The 22124-nt window shown below is 44.5% G+C and overlaps 1 protein-coding gene across 1 annotated transcript in view; it reads left to right on the forward strand.

Annotated features, from left to right (window-relative positions):
• The first annotated feature begins 7883 nt into the window (after positions 1–7883).
• The window catches only part of SNAP91 (synaptosome associated protein 91), a 198609-nt gene continuing 184368 nt past the window's right edge, over positions 7884–22124 (forward strand). Inside the window, exons 1-2 of the mRNA XM_075341499.1 lie at positions 7884–8014; positions 8123–8260. Of these exons, the coding sequence (XP_075197614.1) occupies positions 8131–8260 (130 nt within the window). The 5' untranslated portion in view covers positions 7884–8014; positions 8123–8130. The remainder of the gene's footprint in view (positions 8015–8122; positions 8261–22124) is intronic.

Raw genomic sequence — 22124 nt, forward strand, 5'->3', positions numbered from 1 at the left:
CATGAAGCCAGCTCAGTTCTGGAAAAGTATTCTATGGACAGATGAGACAAAGATCGACCTGTACCAGAATGATGGGAAGAAAAAAGTTTGGAGAAGAAAGGGAATGGCACATGATCCAAGGCACACCACATCCTCTGTAAAACATGGTGGAGGCAACGTGATGGCATGGGCATGCATGGCTTTCAATGGCACTGGGTCACTTGTGTTTATTGATGACATAACAGCAGACAAGAGTAGCCGGATGAATTCTGAAGAGTACCGGGATATACTTTCAGCCCAGATTCAGCCAAATGCCGCAAAGTTGATCGGACGGCGCTTCATAGTACAGATGGACAATGACCCCAAGCATACAGCCAAAGCTACCCAGGAGTTCATGAGTGCAAAAAAGTGGAACATTCTGCAATGGCCAAGTCAATCACCAGATCTTAACCCAATTGAGCATGCATTTCACTTGCTCAAATCCAGACTTAAGACGGAAAGACCCACAAACAAGCAAGACCTGAAGGCTGCGGCTGTAAAGGCCTGGCAAAGCATTAAGAAGGAGGAAACCCAGCGTTTGGTGATGTCCATGGGTTCCAGACTTAAGGCAGTGATTGCCTCCAAAGGATTCGCAACAAAATATTGAAAATAAAAATATTTTGTTTGGGTTTGGTTTATTTGTCCAATTACTTTTGACCTTTTGAAAATGTGGAGTGTTTGTAAAGAAATGTGTACAATTCCTACAATTTCTATCAGATATTTTTGTTCAAACCTTCAAATTAAACGTTACAATCTGCACTTGAATTCTGTTGTAGAGATTTCATTTCAAATCCAATGTGGTGGCATGCAGAGCCCAACTCGCGAAAATTGTGTCACTGTACAAATATTTCTGGACCTAACTGTAGTTACATAGTTACTAAGGTTGAAAAAAGACCTAGGTCCATCTAGTTCAACCTTCCTCCACCAGTTCTACATTTGGTCACCAAGTCATTTATAACCAACAATGTTTTGTGTACTGAGGAAATCATCCAGCCCTTTTTTGAAAGCTGTTATAGTGTCTGCCATTACTACCTCTTGTGGTAGTGTATTCCACAGTCTGACTGCTCTAACTGTAAAGAACCCTTTCCTATTTAGCTGTCGGAATCGCTTTTCTACCACTCGCAGTGAGTGCCCCCTGGTCCTTAGTATTGTCTTCGGAAGAAATAAGTCATGTGCCAGTCCTTTATATTGACCACACATATATTTATACATCTAAATGAGATCTCCTCTGAGACTTCTTTTTTCTAAGCTAAACATATCTAACTTTTTCAACCTGTCATCATATGGGAGGCCTTCCATTCCTTGTAGTAGTCTAGTTGCCTGCCTTTCTATCTATTTGTTTTGTGGTTTTTGTGTGCAGAATACATTTTTGTTAATACATTCTATTTTGTTAACAACCGTAATTAACCCGGGCGAAGCTGGGTAGTACAGCTAGTCTAATATATAAAGCTGAGTGTGAGTGTGAGTGTGTGTGTGTGTGTGTGTGTGTGTGTGTGTGTGTGTCCGCTAAAGGAATCCGCACTGTCGCATTTACAATCACGAAATTTTGCACAGACACCCCATGTGACTCAGGGAACGTCATAGACTATGTTTGGGCGGGAAAATTTAACCCTGCGCTTTACACTAAAGGGTGCTGTACACGCTGAGACATTGCTAGCGTTTGCTATTGATGTCGAGCGCGATAGCACCTGCCCCCGTCGTACGTGCGATATGTGGTGATCGCTGCTGTAGCGAACATTATCGCTACGGCAGCGTCACACGCACATACCTTGTCAGCGACGTCGCTGTGACCGCCGAACAATCCCTCCCTCAAGGGGGAGGTGCGTTCGGTGTCATAGCGACGTCACTAAGCGGCCGGCCAATAGAAGCGGAGGGGCGGAGATGAGCAGGACGTAACATCCCGCCCACCTCCTTCCTTCCGCATTAACGGTGGATGCAGGTAAGGAAATGTTCGTCGTTCCTGCGGTATCACACATAGCAATGTGTGATGCCGCAGGAACGAGGAACAACATCGCTAGTGCCCAAACAACGATATTTTGTTTTAGAACGACCTCTCCAAAACCAATGATTTTTACCACTTTTGGGATCGTTGAAGGTCGCTTGTACGTGTCACATGCTGCGATGTCGCTAACGACGCCGGATGTGCGTCACAAACACCATGAGCCCGACGATATATTGTTAGCGATGTCGCAGCGTGTATAGCACCCTTTACTCTCCAAAAATCCTGCCTCTATTAAACTGAATAGAGGTGGAAGCTACAGGCTATAAATAGCAACAGCCAGTGGTTGCTATAGGAACAAAATAAACTGTTAGTATAAGACGCTTCTGTGTGAGATAATATGATGTCGGTGGGGAGACGGATAGCGAGAGAGACAGAAAAAGACAGACAGACAGACAGAGTAAGAGGCAGCCCTGGAAAGAGACAGAGAGATAGACGACCAAAGAGAGACCTGGAAAGAGACAGCCCTGGAAAAGAGACAGCCCTGGAAAAGAGACAGCCCTGGAAAAGAGACAGCCCTGGAAAAGAGACAGCCCTGGAAAAGAGACAGCCCTGGAAAAGAGACGGACCTGGAAAAGAGACGGACCGGGCAAAGAGACGGACCGGGCAAAGAGACGGACCGGGCAAAGAGACGGACCGGGCAAAGAGACGGACCGGGCAAAGAGACAGACCGGGCAAAGAGACGGACCGGGCAAAGAGACGGACCGGGCAAAGAGACGGACCGGGCAAAGAGACGGACCGGGCAAAGAGACGGACCGGGCAAAGAGACAGACAGACACACACATAGAGACAGACACAGAGATAGAGAGAGACAGACAGACAAGGAAAGAGACAGACAGAGAGACAGACAGCGAGCGACACACAGACAGAGACTGGGAGAGAGACAGAGAGACAGTTACTATCCCGGGCAATGCTGGGTACTACAGCTAGTACATGATAAAAAGGAAATAAAGAGCAGGGAGGAAATAACCAGACGACAAGGGGATTTCCACAGCACACAAAAAATCAACTGGAACACAACAGCACACGGACTGGTATAGCAAAAGCTATAGTTAGCATGGGAAGACAAGCTTCATCATCCTAAAAAGGCAGGGAGTAACGGTTATAGGTGTCCCACAAAATGTAATCCAAGAGGTGACCAAGAGGGTAGAGATTAACTCCTGCAAGCCCGATCACTAATGAGCATACAGCTGGTCAATGCCCAAGCCTATCTGTGCAACTCAGAAGCACCAGAAAGGGCATAGTGTGGAGTGTCAGATTCTGCAGTGTGGACAGTGTCAGATGACGCCATAATACACGGCGAGTTGAGCCAAAGATCATGTGACGATACCCCTCCATCTATGAGAGACCTCTGGAACATCAGGACCAGGTGTCTCCGGATGATGGTGATGGAATGCCCTAACCAGAAGCACAGCATGGATATCAGAGGCTGGTGGTACCAAAGTCCTCTCCTCAGGACCATAACCCTGCCAGCGAACCAGGTACTATAAAGAACGACGAATGACTTAAGAATTTATAATTCTCGATACCTGAAACATTAATGATCTGTCAACTAAGACCAGAGGTGCAGGGGCGGGAAGAGGAGATCACAAACCCAGAAATTTTTTTAAAAGAGATTTTTGGAAAACATTATGGATTTTATATGATGCTTGTAAGGCCAGACGGAAAGCCGATGGGTTGATGACAGCAGTGATTTTGAACAGACCGATGAAGCGAGGACCTAACTTAAGTGACTGTTCTTTAAGCTTAATGTTTTTAGTGGACAACCACACCAGATCACCCACACATAGGTCTGTACCAAGCACACATCTACAGTCAGCCACATACTTATACCTAAAGCCCATGCTAGTTAAGTGCTGCTGAACCTTTTCCCATGTAGATGATAGCGCTGAACCCAATTGGTGCTCCTCGGGTACCCCGGACAAGTGCTCTTTAAGAAAAGTACAGAACTGGGGATGGTGACCATAAATACAAAAGAAAGGAGATATACCAAGGACTCATGGTGGCAATTATTGATAGCAAACTCTGCAAATGGAAGGAACGAGGACCACTCCTCCTTATTATAAGAGACAAAACAGCGCAAATACTGCTCCAAGTTCTGATTCATGTAGACCACAGATGGAATGCTGACAAATTTAAAACCTAAGCAAGAGCAGAAAGCCCTAAAAAAAATTAGCAATAAACTGAATATGTCTATCAGAAGCAATATCAGACAGGACTCTGAGGTACAGTTTAAGCATTGGGGAAAGCAGGTAAGGCGATAAAATGTGTATTTTGGGAAAATCTATCCACCACAACAAAAATGACCGTATTACCAGCAGACGGAAGATCTGTAATAAATTCCATGGAAATGTCCATTCAAAGATTGCTAGGGACACTCAATGGCAGCAAACAATCTGATGGACGAGAGCGCGATGCCTTAGAACGCGCACAGGTGGCAATTGTAGACACATAGGACATCACATCCCTCTGGATTTTGGCCACCAAAAATGACATAATAAGAGATCCAGAGTACCTTTTACCCCAGGGAGACCAGCCAGGGCAGAATCATGATGTTCCCCCAGAATCCCCAGGGGAACAAATGACTTGTTAGCTGGGACCCCAGATGGTGCCTCATCCCGGGTCTCCGCAATCTCAGATTCAACCTCAGTACTGAGCGTCAACACCACCATTCCCTTTTTCAGGATGGGCACAAGTTCCTCACAAGGTTCTCCCCCCTCCCCGAAAACTGATGGACAATGCATCAGCCTTCGTGTTTTAAGACCCTGGACAATAATAAAAAAAATAAACACCACCGAGCATGTTTCTGTGTCAGACGTTTTGTCGACTTGAAGTAAAGGAGATTTTTATGGTCCGTAATAACACTAATAGGATGACTAGCTGTCTCCAAGAACTGTCACCACTTCTCAAATGCTAATTTGATAGCGAGAAGTTCCCTAGGGACAGCTAGGGCCCTCAGGTAAGGGGTCCTTAGCTGTCCCTAATCCCAGAGATACTTCTGATTGTGAAGATGTCTGGGCTGCCTTTCTTGCCCTGCTCCTGGCAATCCCTGTTCTTATACCCCCACTCCCCCACCCCAGTGGAGGACTGGGACAGGAGTGGTTGAACCCACAGATATAGACAAACGGGGAACCAAAACTATCACAAAGCTAGCACACATGGAGATATAAGACAATAAGTGATAAGGAAGAAACAAAGAGCAGGGAGGAAACAACCAGATGACAAAAGGATTTGCATTGCAAACCAAGCACCATGTAATAAATCACCAGCAAATGGAACACAACAGCACACGGGTCGGTTTAGTAAAAACTATAGTCAGCATGGGAAGACAACAGAGAATGCATAGTGTGGAGTGTCAGATTCTGCAGTGTGGACAGCGTTAGATGCTGCCATGACATTAGGCACAAATACTAGGACTGGTAAAATACACTCCACATATATAAGGGATCTACTAATAGGACTGCCAATATACATTGTACACATGTCAGGGATGGACTGCTAGGACTGGTAATATATTGTACATATATCAGGCATCCACTGCTAGGACTGGTAATATATTGTACATATATCAGGGATCCACTGCTAGGACTGGTAATATATTGTACATATATCAGGGATCCACTGCTAGGACTGGTAATATATTGTACATATATCAGGCATCCACTGCTAGGACTGGTAATATATTGTACATATATCAGGCATCCACTGCTAGGACTGGTAATATATTGTACATATATCAGGCATCCACTGCTAGGACTGGTAATATGCATTGCACATATATCAGGGACTAGTACTAGGACTGGTAATATATTGTACATATATCAGGGATCCAGTGCTAGGACTGGTAATATATTGTACATATATCAGGGATCCAGTGCTAGGACTGGTAATATATTGTACATATATCAGGGATCCAGTGCTAGGACTGGTAATATATTGTACATATATCAGGGATCCAGTGCTAGGACTGGTAATATGCATTGCACATATATCAGGGACTAGTACTAGGACTGGTAATATATTGTACATATATCAGGGATCCAGTGCTAGGACTGGTAATATATTGTACATATATCAGGGATCCAGTGCTAGGACTGGTAATATATTGTACATATATCAGGGATCCAGTGCTAGGACTGGTAATATATTGTACATATATCAGGGATCCAGTGCTAGGACTGGTAATATATTGTACATATATCAGGGATCCAGTGCTAGGACTGGTAATATATTGTACATATATCAGGGATCCAGTGCTAGGACTGGTAATATATTGTACATATATCAGGGATCCAGTGCTAGGACTGGTAATATATTGTACATATATCAGGGATCCAGTGCTAGGACTGGTAATATATTGTATATATATCAGGGATCCAGTGCTAGGACTGGTAATATATTGTACATATATCAGGGACTAGTACTAGGACTGGTAATATATTGTACATATATCAGGGATCCAGTGCTAGGACTGGTAATATATTGTACATATATCAGGGATCCAGTGCTAGGACTGGTAATATATTGTACATATATCAGGGACTAGTACTAGGACTGGTAATATATTGTACATATATCAGGGATCCAGTGCTAGGACTGGTAATATATTGTACATATATCAGGGATCCAGTGCTAGGACTGGTAATATGCATTGCACATATATCAGGCATCCACTGCTAGGACTGGCAATATATTGTACATATATCAGGGATCCAGTGCTAGGACTGGTAATATATTGTACATATATCAGGGACTAGTACTAGGACTGGTAATATATTGTACATATATCAGGGATCCAGTGCTAGGACTGGTAATATATTGTACATATATCAGGGATCCAGTGCTAGGACTGGTAATATATTGTACATATATCAGGGATCCAGTGCTAGGACTGGTAATATATTGTACATATATCAGGGATCCAGTGCTAGGACTGGTAATATGCATTGCACATATATCAGGCATCCACTGCTAGGACTGGCAATATATTGTACATATATCAGGGATCCAGTGCTAGGACTGGTAATATATTGTACATATATCAGGGATCCAGTGCTAGGACTGGTAATATATTGTATATATATCAGGGATCCAGTGCTAGGACTGGTAATATATTGTACATATATCAGGGACTAGTACTAGGACTGGTAATATATTGTACATATATCAGGGATCCAGTGCTAGGACTGGTAATATATTGTACATATATCAGGGATCCAGTGCTAGGACTGGTAATATATTGTACATATATCAGGGATCCACTGCTAGGACTGGTAATATATTGTACATATATCAGGGATCCACTGCTAGGACTGGTAATATGCATTGCACATATATCAGGGACTAGTACTGGTGACAAACACTGTGTGTGTATATATATATATATATATATATATATATAATCAGGGACTTGTACTAGGACTGTTAATATACATTATATATCTATATCTCTCTCTCTGTATATATATATATATATATATATATATATATATATATATATATAAAATCTAAAAGGAATCCACTACTAGGACTGGTAATTAACACTACATATATCAGGGAATAGTACGAGGAGTGGTAATATGTACAGCTATCATTAGGGACTAGTGTATACACTGCAGTGTGATGCATATACCAGGTCCAGTGCTCTCTGCAGTAGGCAGCCTTCCATGCAGGGTTGCAGGCTGTCATACAGTAGTACACGGCGGATGAGTGGCACATCACAGGTCTGTGTACAGGGGGTGAGAGGGCACCTGGGCACCGAGCAGGAATCAGTCTGCAATTTGCCCCTTTAATAATTGAGAGGGAGCGATGTGAGAGTGCAGGTGGGGGGTGGGGCGGTGATATTCTAATCCCAGGGAGGATAACAGGAGGAGGAGGAGGATGTGTTGTATTGTGAGGGACAGCACCTCGGATCTGCAGCCGCTCATCTGAGGGGTTTCATCTACAGGAAAAGCGAGCAGGTGCCTGGGTGTGCAGAGGGTGCGGGCATTATCCAGGGTGGGTGGCGAGCATTAGCTGGGTGCGTGCTGCCTCGTGCATCATCCATATTAGTGCTGTTTGGATTATCAGCAGGGTGATGTGACGCGGATCTGTTTCTTCTGACAGGAGAGAAGATGTCGGGCCAGACACTGACAGATCGCATCGCTGCCGCACAGTACAGCGTGACGGGCTCTGCTGTGGCCAGGGCAGTGTGCAAGGCGACCACCCATGAGGTGATGGGGCCCAAGAAGAAGCACCTGGACTGTAAGTGCAGCAATGCAGAGCGGCCATGGCGGGGGGTGAGGGGTTAACCAGCACGGCAGAGAACATGGGGGATCGTGGCCTTATACAGTGTATTGATAGTATAGGGTGTGTATGTATAGAATGTATCTATATGTGGTATGTGTGTGTATATATATATATATATATATATATAATTATACAAATTACATGTGATCTAAAGTATTGTGTATATCTACACATATATTAGTAGAATTATGTGTACATATATGGATATATAAAAGTGTGTGTATATACAGTACATTTATAATGGCTCGGTAGTATGTGTAGGGTCCTTGCAGGCCTTGCTGCTGCTTTAAGGCCAGGCCTATATGTGGTTGTCAGGAGGGAGGTCTCTGATGCCCTCCATATCTTCCATGATGCTGATGTGCTATTTAGTTGTATGGATGCTATTTCTTGTGACATATTGGTCTTCCTGGCCCCATGTGCTCGCAGCATACTACACGTGTGTATCTCTGTGGCATGCCTCTATATGACCTTCGCACAACCTTTTCTATACTGTATGTGCTGAACCTTGTGTAGCTGATGGCTCTTCTCTAGTTTAATCATCCACCACACCCTGCATCAATTGGAGACCCTTGTGGGCTGCTATCTCCGGGCTCCGGTCACCCCTGCCGTTATGTGGCCAGGCGTGGTGCAGAGATTGCGGCTTCCTCTGTGGCCCCTTGTATGTGGATGCCTGATGGCCAGAATGTCGGTGTCACTTATATCATCGCTATGTTCTCCGCTTTGTGTAGTGTGAATGACACAATGTTCAATTACAGCAGTAACACCAAGTATGATGCCGCTGCTGAACTCCGCATGTCATAGCTGTGCATGTAGTGACCATTCACCAAAGGCTTGCCAGCTGAGGAGTTGTCGTATATTATCTGATGAGTGATACTTGGTACCTTTGTGTGTATCCACAGAATTGCTGGTTCTGGAGCTGCCACTAGTATTAGTTCAGTGCTAAGTAGTCCTTTTTTAAAGGGGTTATTCCCATCTCTACGATCCTATCCCAATATGTAGTAAGTATAATATTAGCAAATACCTCCAATTAGAAATGTAGTATCAGCTATGTCTCTTACCTCATGTGCAGGGCATTGCAGCTTAAGGATCCATGGTTACGATCACAAGCAACTAACTGCCATTCTATGAGTGGTCATAACCATAGATGCTTAAGCTGCATCGTCCTGCATATGCGGTAAGAGACATGGCTATATCAGGAGAACTATACTACATTTCTAATGGGTTGTATTTGCTAATATTGTTACATCTGCTGCATATTGGGATAGGATCTTGGAGATGACCACACCCCTTAGGGTACGCTCACACGAGTGTATGAATTGGATGAGTGCAATATGAGAACTTGCATTGCACTTGGACCAGTGTTATTCAGTTAGTAAGAGCAGATGGTCAGTTTTTTTTTTTTCTTCTTCCAGATTCTGGATGAGAGAGAAAAGTGGCAGCGATTGCCAGCAAGAGCTGTCACTCGCACCCATACAAGTGTATGGGTGTGAGTGAAACATTGGACTGCATGTGGATGATGATTATCGCACTGCATTTGGATGTCAGCTGACAATGGAGGAGATGAATCCCTCCCTCCCTCTCCTCTGCAGCTGTGATCTGATCAGTTAAATGACACTCGGCTCACGATCTGCAGCAGAGCCTGAGCCGTGGGTCAATAGCATATTGCATCCGATGCACTACCATTGTGTGAATCCAGCCTTAAGTACACTCTGTCCAGTGTGGCCTCCTTCTGTGGCACACAAATCAGTGCAGTCTTCACTTCTGCCGATGACATCCCTAGCATGTCTTGCACTACTATGGCGCCATGCATATCATGACATTACATGAGGCCTATTACTGACAAGAGGTGCCGAGGAAGCTCGACGGCAGAGCAGGGCAGTGCAAATCCTGTATTCTATACATCTGTTAGGGCTCACACACTGGCATATACTATGGAGGAGTGCAATGGGAGAAAATCTCGCATTGCCCTCAGATCAATGTCAGATCTGCGAGTTTTTCCTCAGCTGTAAATGGACTGAGAGAAAAATCGCAGCAGGCGGTGATTGTCAGCGTATATCGGATCACACACCCATTCAAGTCTATGGGTGCATGTGAAATCTCAGACTGCATCAATGACATCACATATACGTGGAGACAGGCAATGGGGAAGATGGAGGGACTAATGTCTCCTGCTCAGCTGTGCTGATTCTCGCATGGAGAGAATCTGATCACAGTAGATGACACTTGCAGCAACGTGTTAGCCGAGTGTCTAATACCGCATCTGATCCTCTATACACCAGTGACCCCGGCCTCCACCATATAGTCAACTTTGGAAAGTGTACTTGCGATGTGTGTAACGCCTCGGTCAGACGTGGTGTGTTTTTCTTCTTTTTTCCTCTAGTATAACAAGTGCCCTTCATAGTCTATGGAGCTGTTCACATATCTGTGCTTGTCACCAACCGTGGCTTGTCACCAACCGTGGCTTGTCACCAACCGTGGCTTGTCACCAACCGTGGCTTGTCAGGTATGGACACGCCAGGAGTAGGAGTATCTGGACCATTGCAGCCAATCACAGCCGATGTTTTCCTGATTGCATTTTGGGGAATTGGGTTCTGTTTTCAGGCAATAAGGTATTGTAGTCATCAAAGCTTTTGCAGCAGAATTGTAAAAGGCTTTGAAAAGTTGCAAAATTTTGGTACAATTTGAGGGTGTACTAAAATTATGCAACTTTTTTGCTTTTTCTTGTGCTATTTTTGCCCAGCTCTGACAAACTGCTTGGGGCATGGCAATGTCGCTCACCAAATCCATGATGAGTGCTGGTACCGTATTTGTTACTCCACAAATCTTACTCCAGCAGTGACTGGAGTAGGATTTGTGGCGAAACTCACACGGAGGCGGTTACCACTCATGCAAACCACCTTGTTCATAAATAAGGAGCTTCTGACTCCAGCACATCTCCTCAAGACCGGAATGAGCAATACCCATCTGGATGGATTTGGCCCATTTTGGAACAATTACAATATTTCTACATGATATAGAAGTGGAAAATCTGTCCATTGAGTGCTAGCTGACCATAATGGGGCAGTCTATAATCTGCATAGGTGGGTAAAGTCTGTTGGAGGACATCTGACGATATTTGGAGCCCCCTGTATGGACTAATCTATAGGAAGCTCTTGCGTATGAATATTCCCCACCTCCAGGACCATTGCAGCCATTCACAGCCGATATTTTTCTGATTGCAGTCCCCCTGCCGTAAACTCATTAGGCCCAGCGCTGTCTGGTGCACACACTATGCTCTTGTTCAGGACGATTTTAGGGGTTTACATGTGTGGTCCAGGCTTATGTATGTTCAGACGTTTTGTGGTTTTTAGTAAATTTTTTTTTTTTTTTTTTTTTTTTTTTTTAAATATATATTTTATAATTTCATTTATTTTTTTTTTTTTTTTTTCCTTCTAAGGAAAACCTTATTGGTTGGCAGTAAAGAAGTTTTGCTGCTTCTATAATATTTATTCCCTGTCAGAACTTGGGAGCTACAGCATTTTTAAAATCTGCTGCATGTCTATTTTTTTGGCGTTTTTAATGTATAGAAAGTGCAAAACAACATTTCTTGTGTTTTTGTGCATACAATGAACTTCATTAAACCTGTACTGTGACAAACTGCAAATATAATCCGCTGTGAAAATCAAAACCACAAAACCTTTTCTGAATGCAGCATTTCTACTGCCAAGACAGCAGGTTTTGCCTGCAAAAAAAAATACTGCAAAATTGCTGCGTGTGAATATAGCCTAAAGGCCCTGTCACACAGAGATAAATCTGCGGCAGATCTGTGGTTGCAGTGAAATTGTGGACAATCAGTGCCAGGTTTGTGGCTGTGTACAAATGGAACAATATGTCCATGATTTCACTGCAACCACAGATCTGCCAAAGATTTATTTGTGTGTGACGGGGCCTTAAGGCATGGCTCATGATACTTATTTATCAGAGAGCGATATTATTGTACCTCAAATATGTCCAATTTGCAAATGTAGTGATTCTTCAAACATAAAACGTTTATATGTTACAAAGTCTTATCTGTGAATAGACCATGGCATGGGTATAAGCAGTCCATTTTTAGGATATATGTTGGGTATGTTCATGTTAGGCTGGACTCACATGAGCGTATGGCATCGGATGCGATATGCTAATGACCCCCGGCTCAGGCTCTGCTGCGAGCGTAAGCCGAGTGTCATGCGACTGTGTCTCAATCAGGTCACAGCTGCGAAGCTGAGGGCGGGCGCTGCAGAGCAGAGGGAGGAGTTAATCTCCCCCCCCCCCACCCCCACCCCCACCCCCCATCTCCTTCATTGTCAGCCTGTGCGTATATCATACTCCACTGGGATTACATCCGAGTGCATTCCGATGTTTGAATGGGTGCGAGGGATTCGGCTCTAGCAGAAAATCTCAGCATGTGGCAACTTTTCTCACATCCAGAATCTGGATGCAAGAAAATCTGACCAACTGCTCTCCCTCATTGACTATCATTGGTCAGAGTGCAGTGCAAGATTTTTCTCGCGTTGCACTCGTCCGATTTCAACGCTTGTGTGAGCATGCCCTTAAAGAAAGTATTGGGATTTAGACTAATTTCTGTGTTTAGGACGTGTACAAAAATCGGATGCGAATTTCACCCATTGTAGTGTGGTGTAAAGGTCTAGATCTATGTGACTACATCCATCCGACTCTATGGATGTGGGAAACAAAACAAGGCTGCACTCGGATGTGTCGCACTGAGTGTTCACACATTCAGTATTTGTAAGCCAAAACTCTTTCAGTAGTCTTCCAACTGCGTATACACAATAAGGATATGTACACATGGCGCAAGTTTGTGATAGGGCTTGAAAATCTGTGGTAGAAAAGCAAATTTGAAACTTGGATGTCTATGCAGATGTCAAGCTATCATGTGCTGGTATGCACCTTAATTGTGGCCTCCCTTAAAGGAGTTTGTCCGACAAACTCCAACGGTTTTTGTTTAGCTAATCTGTGCTGTATTGTCATCAAACATCCCTACATTATTTATTTTCTAGCTTTTGTTCTTCTTGAATTATTCCTTTTATTCTCTGCATTCACTTTATTTACATGCAGCTCAACCAAACATGACATCTTCCTGTGCCGAACCTCAGTCAGAGCTGGCACTACCCGGCCTCACTGTCCAGCCCCGCCCTCTGCCCAGCCATTGGCTGTCAGTATTCTGCCCAGCAATGACCTCTCATCGCTCCAGCAAAGATAGGCACATTACTATATTATGGGGACAGGGATGGGCACATTACTACATTATATGTACAGTGGATGCGAGGTGATTGTGCTGTCACAGATGAGATATATCTGCCCTGTATTTCCAATCGTTGGAAATACAGAGCAGTGATCCGGCTTCTCTCATCTGTGACAGCACAATCACCTCACATCCACTGCACATATAATGTAGTAATGTGCCCATCCCTGTCCCCATAATACAGTAATGTGCCAATCCTGTACCTTGAGTTCCTCTTGTAGCAATCCTCTGTCCTGTAATATTTCCCCCTAGTCTGCATATTCTTCACATACGCAAAAAACCCCCAAGACAAATCCTTCTCACCTGTTCTCGTTCCCTCGGTGTCCTGCCTCTTGCGACACCGCAGTCCCCTTGCTGATCGCTGCCACTGCTGACAGCACTCTATATCAGATGACTGATTTCCAGGCGCTGTGCAGGGACGCCTTCACCAGTGATCTGCTGCTGGCCTCTGATTGGCTGGCGGCTGATCATAGCTGTATACAGAGCTCGTATCTGAGCAGCACCTGGGAATCTGTCATTTGATGTAAAGCACTGACTGCACGGGCCCCCAACACAGGCAGCGATAAGCAAGGGGGCCACGGGCCTGCGCGCCGCAAGCAGCATCAGGAGCCGCAGCTGTCAGCGCTTTATATCAGATGACAGATTCCTGGGCACTCTGCAGAGCCGAGCTCTGTATACAGCTACTGTAATGATCCGTTGCTAGCCTCTGTTTCGTAGGCGGCAGATCATCACTGTATACAGCGCGCCCATCTGTGCAAAGCCTGGGAATCAATCACCTGATAAACAGCGCTGACTTCATAGGCCCCCAGCACAGGCAGTGATCGGCAAGGGGGCTACTGGCCTGTGCGCTGCAAGCGGCATTGGGGGGGGCTGCATGCAGTGAGACCACTGCACTATGGGATGTGTGGGAGAGTGCAGGGAAGGGGGTGGGGACTCCAGCGCTATGTACCCACCCAGCAGGACGGCTACATGATGTCGGCTGTGATGCCCATCTACAAGTCAGCATAAGCTCCTGCCCCTGTCATTGTGACATCACAGGAAGCAGCAAAATCACGGCAGGAGCGGTCACATGACCACTCTGAGCCGGGGGAGAAAGGCTGACAGCAAGGCAGGTAGGTAGTTACTATCTACTTACCAATGTAGCCCAATAGTGTAATGAGAAGAAAAAGTCAAAAGAAGCTGGATAACCCCTTTAAATTTGTCTGATTTAGTTCACTTAGTGTGTGTGTGTGTGTGTGTGTGTGTGTGTGTGTGTGTTTTGGCTCGATAAATTGCTTCCCATTTTAAAAGACAAAGTTGGTTAAGTTCCTCCAAAGATGGTGAAACGAAAGGGCAGGTCCAAATCTGCTGTGAATAGTGCAAAATCAGACCAACAAAAGGATGCTGTTCCCCGCAGGCAAAAAGGCTGAGTGCACGTCTCCATTAGGTGCTCAATTTCTATGTTCACTCATAGCAGCAGAAAATTAATTCAAGCCGCATTGGAGCAATCATATGATGGGTATCAATGGCGCCCAAGATACCCCATTACCAAAGCAAAGTCAATGGAGTGTCTTCATGGTGTCCGCCGTAATAGATACAATAACTGTGGGCTGTGCTCCTAGCCTTAACTAGCCTTAAACGCAGATGTGAACAGAACCTTAGATATAATATGATTTTATATATATATATATATATATATATATATATATATATATATATATATATATATATATATATATATATATATATATATATATATATATATATATATATATATATTATATATATTTTTTTTTAAGGACATACATAATGTGTGTGTATATATGTAATATATTTTTTTAGAGATATACATCTCTACCTCTAAAAAAAAATATATATTACATATATATACACATTATGTATGTCCTTAAAAAAAAAAAAATTATATATATATTATAATATAATACATTTATTTATTTATTTTTTTTTATCTTTAAGGGCATACGGTATTTTTACCAAATTGCGTGAGCTACATGAAAAGTCAACCTCACTCAGATGTTTTGTACTCAAATCCATTATCTGTACAACGGGAGCTTTCACTTTTTGGTGGACGATGAACTTGGGATAGGTTAGAACTGTCTCCGGCTCATGTATAGTTTTGGTGCTGAAAATTGGTGTATGTAGATGTACGCCCCTGATCTTATCAGGGTGTCACAGAGAACTGCACTCCTTTTATCTTATGGTGCACAACTCCTCCTCCATGGTTCTTGGATCCTAACTATTGGTATTGCTTCCATCAGCCCTCAAATCCTAGCCATACCTCACACCACACCCTGTCAGGCACACCAGTGGGTGGTGTAGCTGGAAAAGGGCCACCCGCCTAGGGGTCAGGCAGACTGGTGGGAGGGAGAAAGTGAGTTGAGAGTAGCCCTCAGAGAGTGAGGAGCTGAGGGAGTTGTACCTCCCTGGGAGACATTGGTTAGGTTGCAGACGGTGGTCTGGGGCCGGAGGAGTCGGAGCCCCCGGTCGCAGGGTATTGGAGAAGGGTGCCCAGACTAAATTTTGGAGAACTGTTGGCACCGGAAAATCTAGTAACCGGACCGGTACCGAGCACGGTGGGGTACTAGACCCTAGATGAGGGAGTAGCTTCACGCAACCTGATAATTAACCTGTGGAGGATAGTCTTTATGAACTTGCCCCAAGAGCTCAGAGATCGAAGGCACTAACACAACGAGGGGGATAGGGCTTTCCATCTTGTGTGGCCCACTGAAATCCCAAGTGTCAGCCATCGAGAGCACAGCTCCTCTATTTAACTATAGGAAGCGGGACCCCGACAGCTTCAGGCCGATGGGTCACTCAGAAACCTCTAAACACAAGTGCATAGAGGCAGGCTCCTGACCGCCAGCAAAACCAATGGGGACTGGCTTCCCAGAGTGGCAGCGGCACCCAGAGACTTGGTTTACTCCTGTGTCAGTCTGCTTAATGGTAGCACCAACATCCACAAGGCCAGAGTGAGTATACTGCTCTCCTTGCGTCCTGCCTGCCCGCATAGCCTTTTACAACGCTATCCACCACCTATTCTCCAGAGTTCCGGGGCCTACCCTACCCGTGAAGGGAACGTCATCTGGCTGCCCCACTCCATCTACCCCGGGTACTCGCAGCGGTGGTACTCCCCTTACCGTGAACCACGGGTGGCGTCACAAACACTAATCCCCTGTAAATAACCCCCTTTCATTTTCGAGTGGCCGCAAGCCCCGGGTCCAAAGACCCTCGAGCCACAGAAACCCCAGATCCGAGCAGTCCGACTGCTGCAGGGGTGGTACATATGTGTTGTTGTGTTTTTCTCTTTTTATTACATCCTAAAGTTATATTATGGTCAGTAGTTTCAGTTAAAGGGAAATCTGTCCCCAGGTTTTTGCCCCCCTAATCAGAAAGCAGCGTACTGTAGGGACAGAGATCCTGATTCCAGCGATGTGTCACTTTTTGGGCTGCTAGTTTTTAAGTGTTTTTTTTTTATATTAGCAGGGAATTATCATGAGGACTAGATTTCCTCTGCCTCCTGGACCAACCGCGTAATCAATGTACAAAGAAAGTTGCCAATCAGTGATGTTTTTGGGGGTTATTCACGGCGCAGCATTTTCATCTCTGCTAGATCTGCAGTAGAGAATTGTGATGCGATCACAACTGTTTAAGTGATCAGTTGTTGGTATCAAAGCTGCCGAGATTTATTCTAGGCAAACCACTTCAGGAAAAAGCCGTCGATTGTTCTAAAGCGGCTTTGCTGGCTTTTTTTACATTGTTTGTTTTTTGTGGTGCCCTTTTATTTTTAACTATAATAAATAGGTGCCTTCCACACACAGCCATCCGAACCAGGTCATGACTTTTGAATTTCTGTAGTTAAAAGAACCAACAAAAGTGTGCCATTTTCTAAAGGCGGCCGGGCCAGCGGACGAGCGCACCCACTGACCCACGTGTCAGATCACTCACTCTCACTCTCTCACACATTTTTTGTGTGTTGTGGAGACACTGGGTCAGTGGGTGCTCTCGTCCACTGGCCCGGCCGCCTTTAGAAAGACAGCATGGCCCAGGGCTCATTCCAGCTGAACGCCGACCTCCTTTAACCGTGGGCGGAACACTACTCAGACAACACAGGGTGAAGGAATCACAATATTAAGACTTTATTGGATCCCCAAACAATTAACGGCACCTAACCAGCAAAACACACAAATGTAACAGGCAACAGTTTCGCCGCCTTCCACTGGCTCCCCAGGGATTTAGAATGTCCGTGCCTCAGAGTTTCCAGGGCTACTTACTCCAAACCAGCAGCACCCCGCTTTCGGCGGGCACCCACCGGGAATGGAATAACGCCAGATTTAGGAAGCTGACTGAGGACTGCAAAGTCTGTAGTCAGGTGACTGGGTTGTCCCAACCTGGGTTTCTTCCTTAAGTAGTTTCTGGTATGATGATATAATCCTGGCAGGCGGAGTCGAAATCCCTAGACTGCAGTTATGGTCTCCAATTGGAATCGGAGTCCCTAGATTGAAGTCATGTAGCCAAGTGATCCTCTAGTCTGAGCCAAAGTTCCTAGACAGAGTCCACAAGGCATCCTGGTTCTGCTCCCCAATCCAGCTCCTAAGAGCTTAAACTGGTGCATGCAACATCTAACCACCATGGTGACTCCAAGAAGTCCCCTTTTATAGCCATAGCCTTCCCTTAGGATATACTGTGCCCTTATCGGATTGGTTGTACAAGGTTGCTTCTCTTATTGGATGATTTTCAAGCCATATTCAAATGTCCAGAGACAAGAGTGAGACAGGTATGTTACATCACATCTAGCTTTTCACTTAGTAATACAATGGGAAGTTCGCATAATTGAGTTATCTGGGTGTCTGGCCTTCAGTGGCCAAAACAATTACATGAGTCAACAAAAACTTCAATACTAAACTCCCAAGAGCCTTGTAGAATGATGAGGGATTATCCCCCATCTATCAACAAACTGTCTTCATGTCTGGCTGAATGTTAAGAAAGTTAACCCATGCTAGGCTGTGTGTGTGTGTGTGTGTGTGTGTGTGTGTGTGTGTGTGATATAGAAATTTGTAGAAATTTGCACCACGATAGAGACTCGCACAGAGTCATTGATTTCAAGCAGTCAGAGCCGGTGGGCGTGGAAGCAGCGAATATACAGTCATGGCCAAAAGTTTTGAGAATGACACCAAAATTATATTTTCACATGATCTGTTGCCCTCTGGTTTTTAATTGTTTGTCTGATGTTTACATCACATACAGAAATATAATTGCAATCATATGAGTACCAAAAGGTTATATTGACAGAATGAGTTAATGCAGCAAGTCAATATTTGCAGTGTTGACCCTTCTTCTTCAGGACCTCTGCAATTCTCCCTGGCATGCTCTCAATCAACTTCTGGATCAAATCCTGACTGATAGCTGTCCATTCTTGCATAAGCAATGCTTGCATTTTGCCAGAATTTGTTGGTTTTTGTTTGTCCACCCGTCTCTTGATTATTGCCCACAAGTTCTCAATGGGATTAAGATCTGGGGAGTTTCCAGGCCATGGACCCAAAATCTCTGTTTTGTTCCATGAGCCATTTAGTGATCACCTTTGCTTTATGGCAAGGTGCTCCATCATGCTGGAAAAGGCATTGTTGGGCGCCAAACTGCTCTTGGACAGTTGGGAGAAGTTGCTCTTGGAGGACATTCTGGTACCATTCTTTATTCATGGCTGTGTTTTTAGGCAAGACTGAGTGAGCCGATTCCCTTGGCTGAGAAGCAACCCCACACATGAATCATTTCAGGATGCTTAACAGTTGGCATGAGACAAGACTGGTGGTAGCGCTCACCTCTTCTTCTCCTAATAAGCTGTTTTCCAGATGTCCCAAACAATCGAAAAGGGGATTCACCTGAGAAAATGACTTTACCCCAGTCCTCAGCAGTCCACTCCATGTACCTTTTGCAGAATATCAGTCGGTTCCTGATGTTTTTTCTGGAGAGAAGAGGCTTCTTTGCTGCCCTCCTTGAAACCAGGCCTTGCTCAAAGAGTCTCCGCCTCACAGTGCGTGCAGAAGCACTCACACCAGCCTGCTGCCATTGCTGAGCTAGCTCGGCAATGCTGGTAGTCCGATCCCGCAGCTGAAACAGTTTTAAGATACGGTCCTGGCGTTTGCTGGTCCTTCTTGGGCGCCCAGGAGCCTTTTTGGCAACAATGGAAGCTCTCTCCTTGAAGTTCTTGATGATGCGATAGATTGTTGACTGAGGTGCAATCTTTGTAGCTGCGATATTCTTCCCTGTTAGGCCATTTTTGTGCAGAGCAATGATGGCTGCACATGTTTCTTTAGAGATAACCATGGTTAACTGAAGAGAAACAATGATACCAAGCTTCAGCCTCTTTTTAAAGTGTCCAGTGGTGTCATTCTTACTTAATCATGACTGATCGCCAGCCCTGTCCTCATCAACACCCACACCTGTGATAATGGAACAATCACTAAAACAATGTTAGCTGCTCCTTTTAAGGCAGGAATGCAATGATGTTGAAATGTGTTTTGGGGGTTAAAGTTCATTTTCTTAGCCAATATTGACTTTGCAAGTAATTGCTGTTAAGCTGATCACTCTTTATGACATTCTGGAGTATATGCAAATTGCCATTAGAAAAACTTAAGCAGTAGACTTTGTAAAAATTAATATTTGTAGCATTCTCAAAACTTTTGGCCATGACTGTAATATCAGGGTAATAGATGGCCTCAGAAGTAGCGTTACAGCAGCACGGGAGACTCTGTAAGGCCATGTGCGCACAGTGTGTTTTTTTTTTTGTTTTTTTTTTCTGACCACAAAGATGCAGCGTTTTTGGCCCCAAAATAAACTGCACAAACGCAGCAAAAAAAAGCATGCGTTTTAATGTTTTTCTCCATTACATTCAATGGGTGAAAAACGCAAAAAGAATTGACATGCTGCTTCTTTGTGGTTACCACAAAAACGCTGCAAAAAAAACCAAACTAATGTGCGGACAGCAAAAATGAAATGTCATAGACTTTGCTGGGGAAGGAAATTCATGCAGTTTTTAGAGCAAAAACACATCTAAAAATACAAACGTGCAAAAAACACAGCGTGAGCCCATAGCCTCTGTATAATGCTTTTATACTTCTTACTTTCTTTCCTATATATTTTAATTACCAGGGTATCTGGATAGTTATTCGGAGTTCCCTGAAAACTCCGGGGTCAGTGCACTGATACCAGATATCCTGGCGACAATCCAAACTTTGACAGTCTTAGTTCGCCCATCACTCCTCATAGCCTCTTATTCATTGTCCCCAAATTATACAGTATATCATCTTTTTTATTTTTTCTGTTGATGCTGTAATACAGTTTACAGAAAATGACGCTTTCACACTCCGCTCCATCTTATTGATGACTTTCTAAGCTGTCCACTAACTCCAGTTTTTCTTTTGCCAAATTGCTATTTGAACACATGGCGCTCATGCTTCTCCTGTTAAAAGTAGTGAGGGTGATGTCCCACCAAAGCTGGGTAATGATGTGTATTACTGAGAAGCTGTGTACAGTCGCTAATCTCATCCAGTGCAGAATGACAGCACACATGTATGTCACTAATTTTTCTATGTTTTAAAGTCTATTCCACTTGTCATTCCTGTCTTGGATGGGGCCAGATGGGGCTGAGAATCTCATTCCCTTGGAGACTAATATTTTTTTTTTTTAATAGGTCCTTAATTCTTATTCGGGAATGACAATGGAAGTAAGCACTATAATTTTGCACTGTACATGACCCTGCTACTATTGTGCGCTTCTGTGGTTTAGTCCTTTGTTCTCTGGACACAACCAATTTGTAAAGGTTTCATATACTAGATTTTTAAATGCAGTTGGCAATACACAGGGCAGCGGGCCATTCACCCCGAAAACGTACATCTGTTCTCCAGGTGCAATTGCTTTTCTGTAGTGTGTGTGTGTGTGTATATGTGTGTATATATATTTTTTTTTTTTCTTCAAATGTGGTTATGCATATTTTTGTACTCATCGTAAGTCATATTAAATGTCAATCTGTCCTTTCCTATATTTCACCTGGGAAAGAAGTACCACCTGAGGTGTGGATGGCAGGCTTTCCTTTATGGCTGTATAGATGCATGTTAAAGGGAACCTGTTGCCACTTTTTCGGTATATAAGCTGCGGCCGCCACCACCACCGGGCTCTTATATACAGCATTCTGACATGCTGTGTATATAAGAGCCCAGGCTGTGCTGTTGTGGCGCCCTGGCCTAGCCAGGTCGTCACAGATAACATACAAACACCCCCCCCCCACCCCCATTAGAAAGGGACACCAGCCAAACAAAAATCCTTGTTGCCTCCCTCCAGTGTCTGATGTCCACACCAGGTGGGGCAGAGCTAAGCAGTTGGCCCCACCCACTGAGGAGTTCACAGGCCTGGAGGCGGGAAAAGTGACAGTAGTTTAGTGTTGGAGTTTGAGGAGTGAACACTTGGGTGTCCGGGTTTGTGGCCCAGGCACTGTAGCAAGGTTGGCAGACGGTGGTGGCCGTCTGCAGGAATGGTGGAGCA

The sequence above is a fragment of the Anomaloglossus baeobatrachus genome, chromosome 3 (genome assembly GCF_048569485.1).
Source record: "Anomaloglossus baeobatrachus isolate aAnoBae1 chromosome 3, aAnoBae1.hap1, whole genome shotgun sequence".
Taxonomy (NCBI): Eukaryota; Metazoa; Chordata; class Amphibia; order Anura; family Aromobatidae; genus Anomaloglossus; species Anomaloglossus baeobatrachus.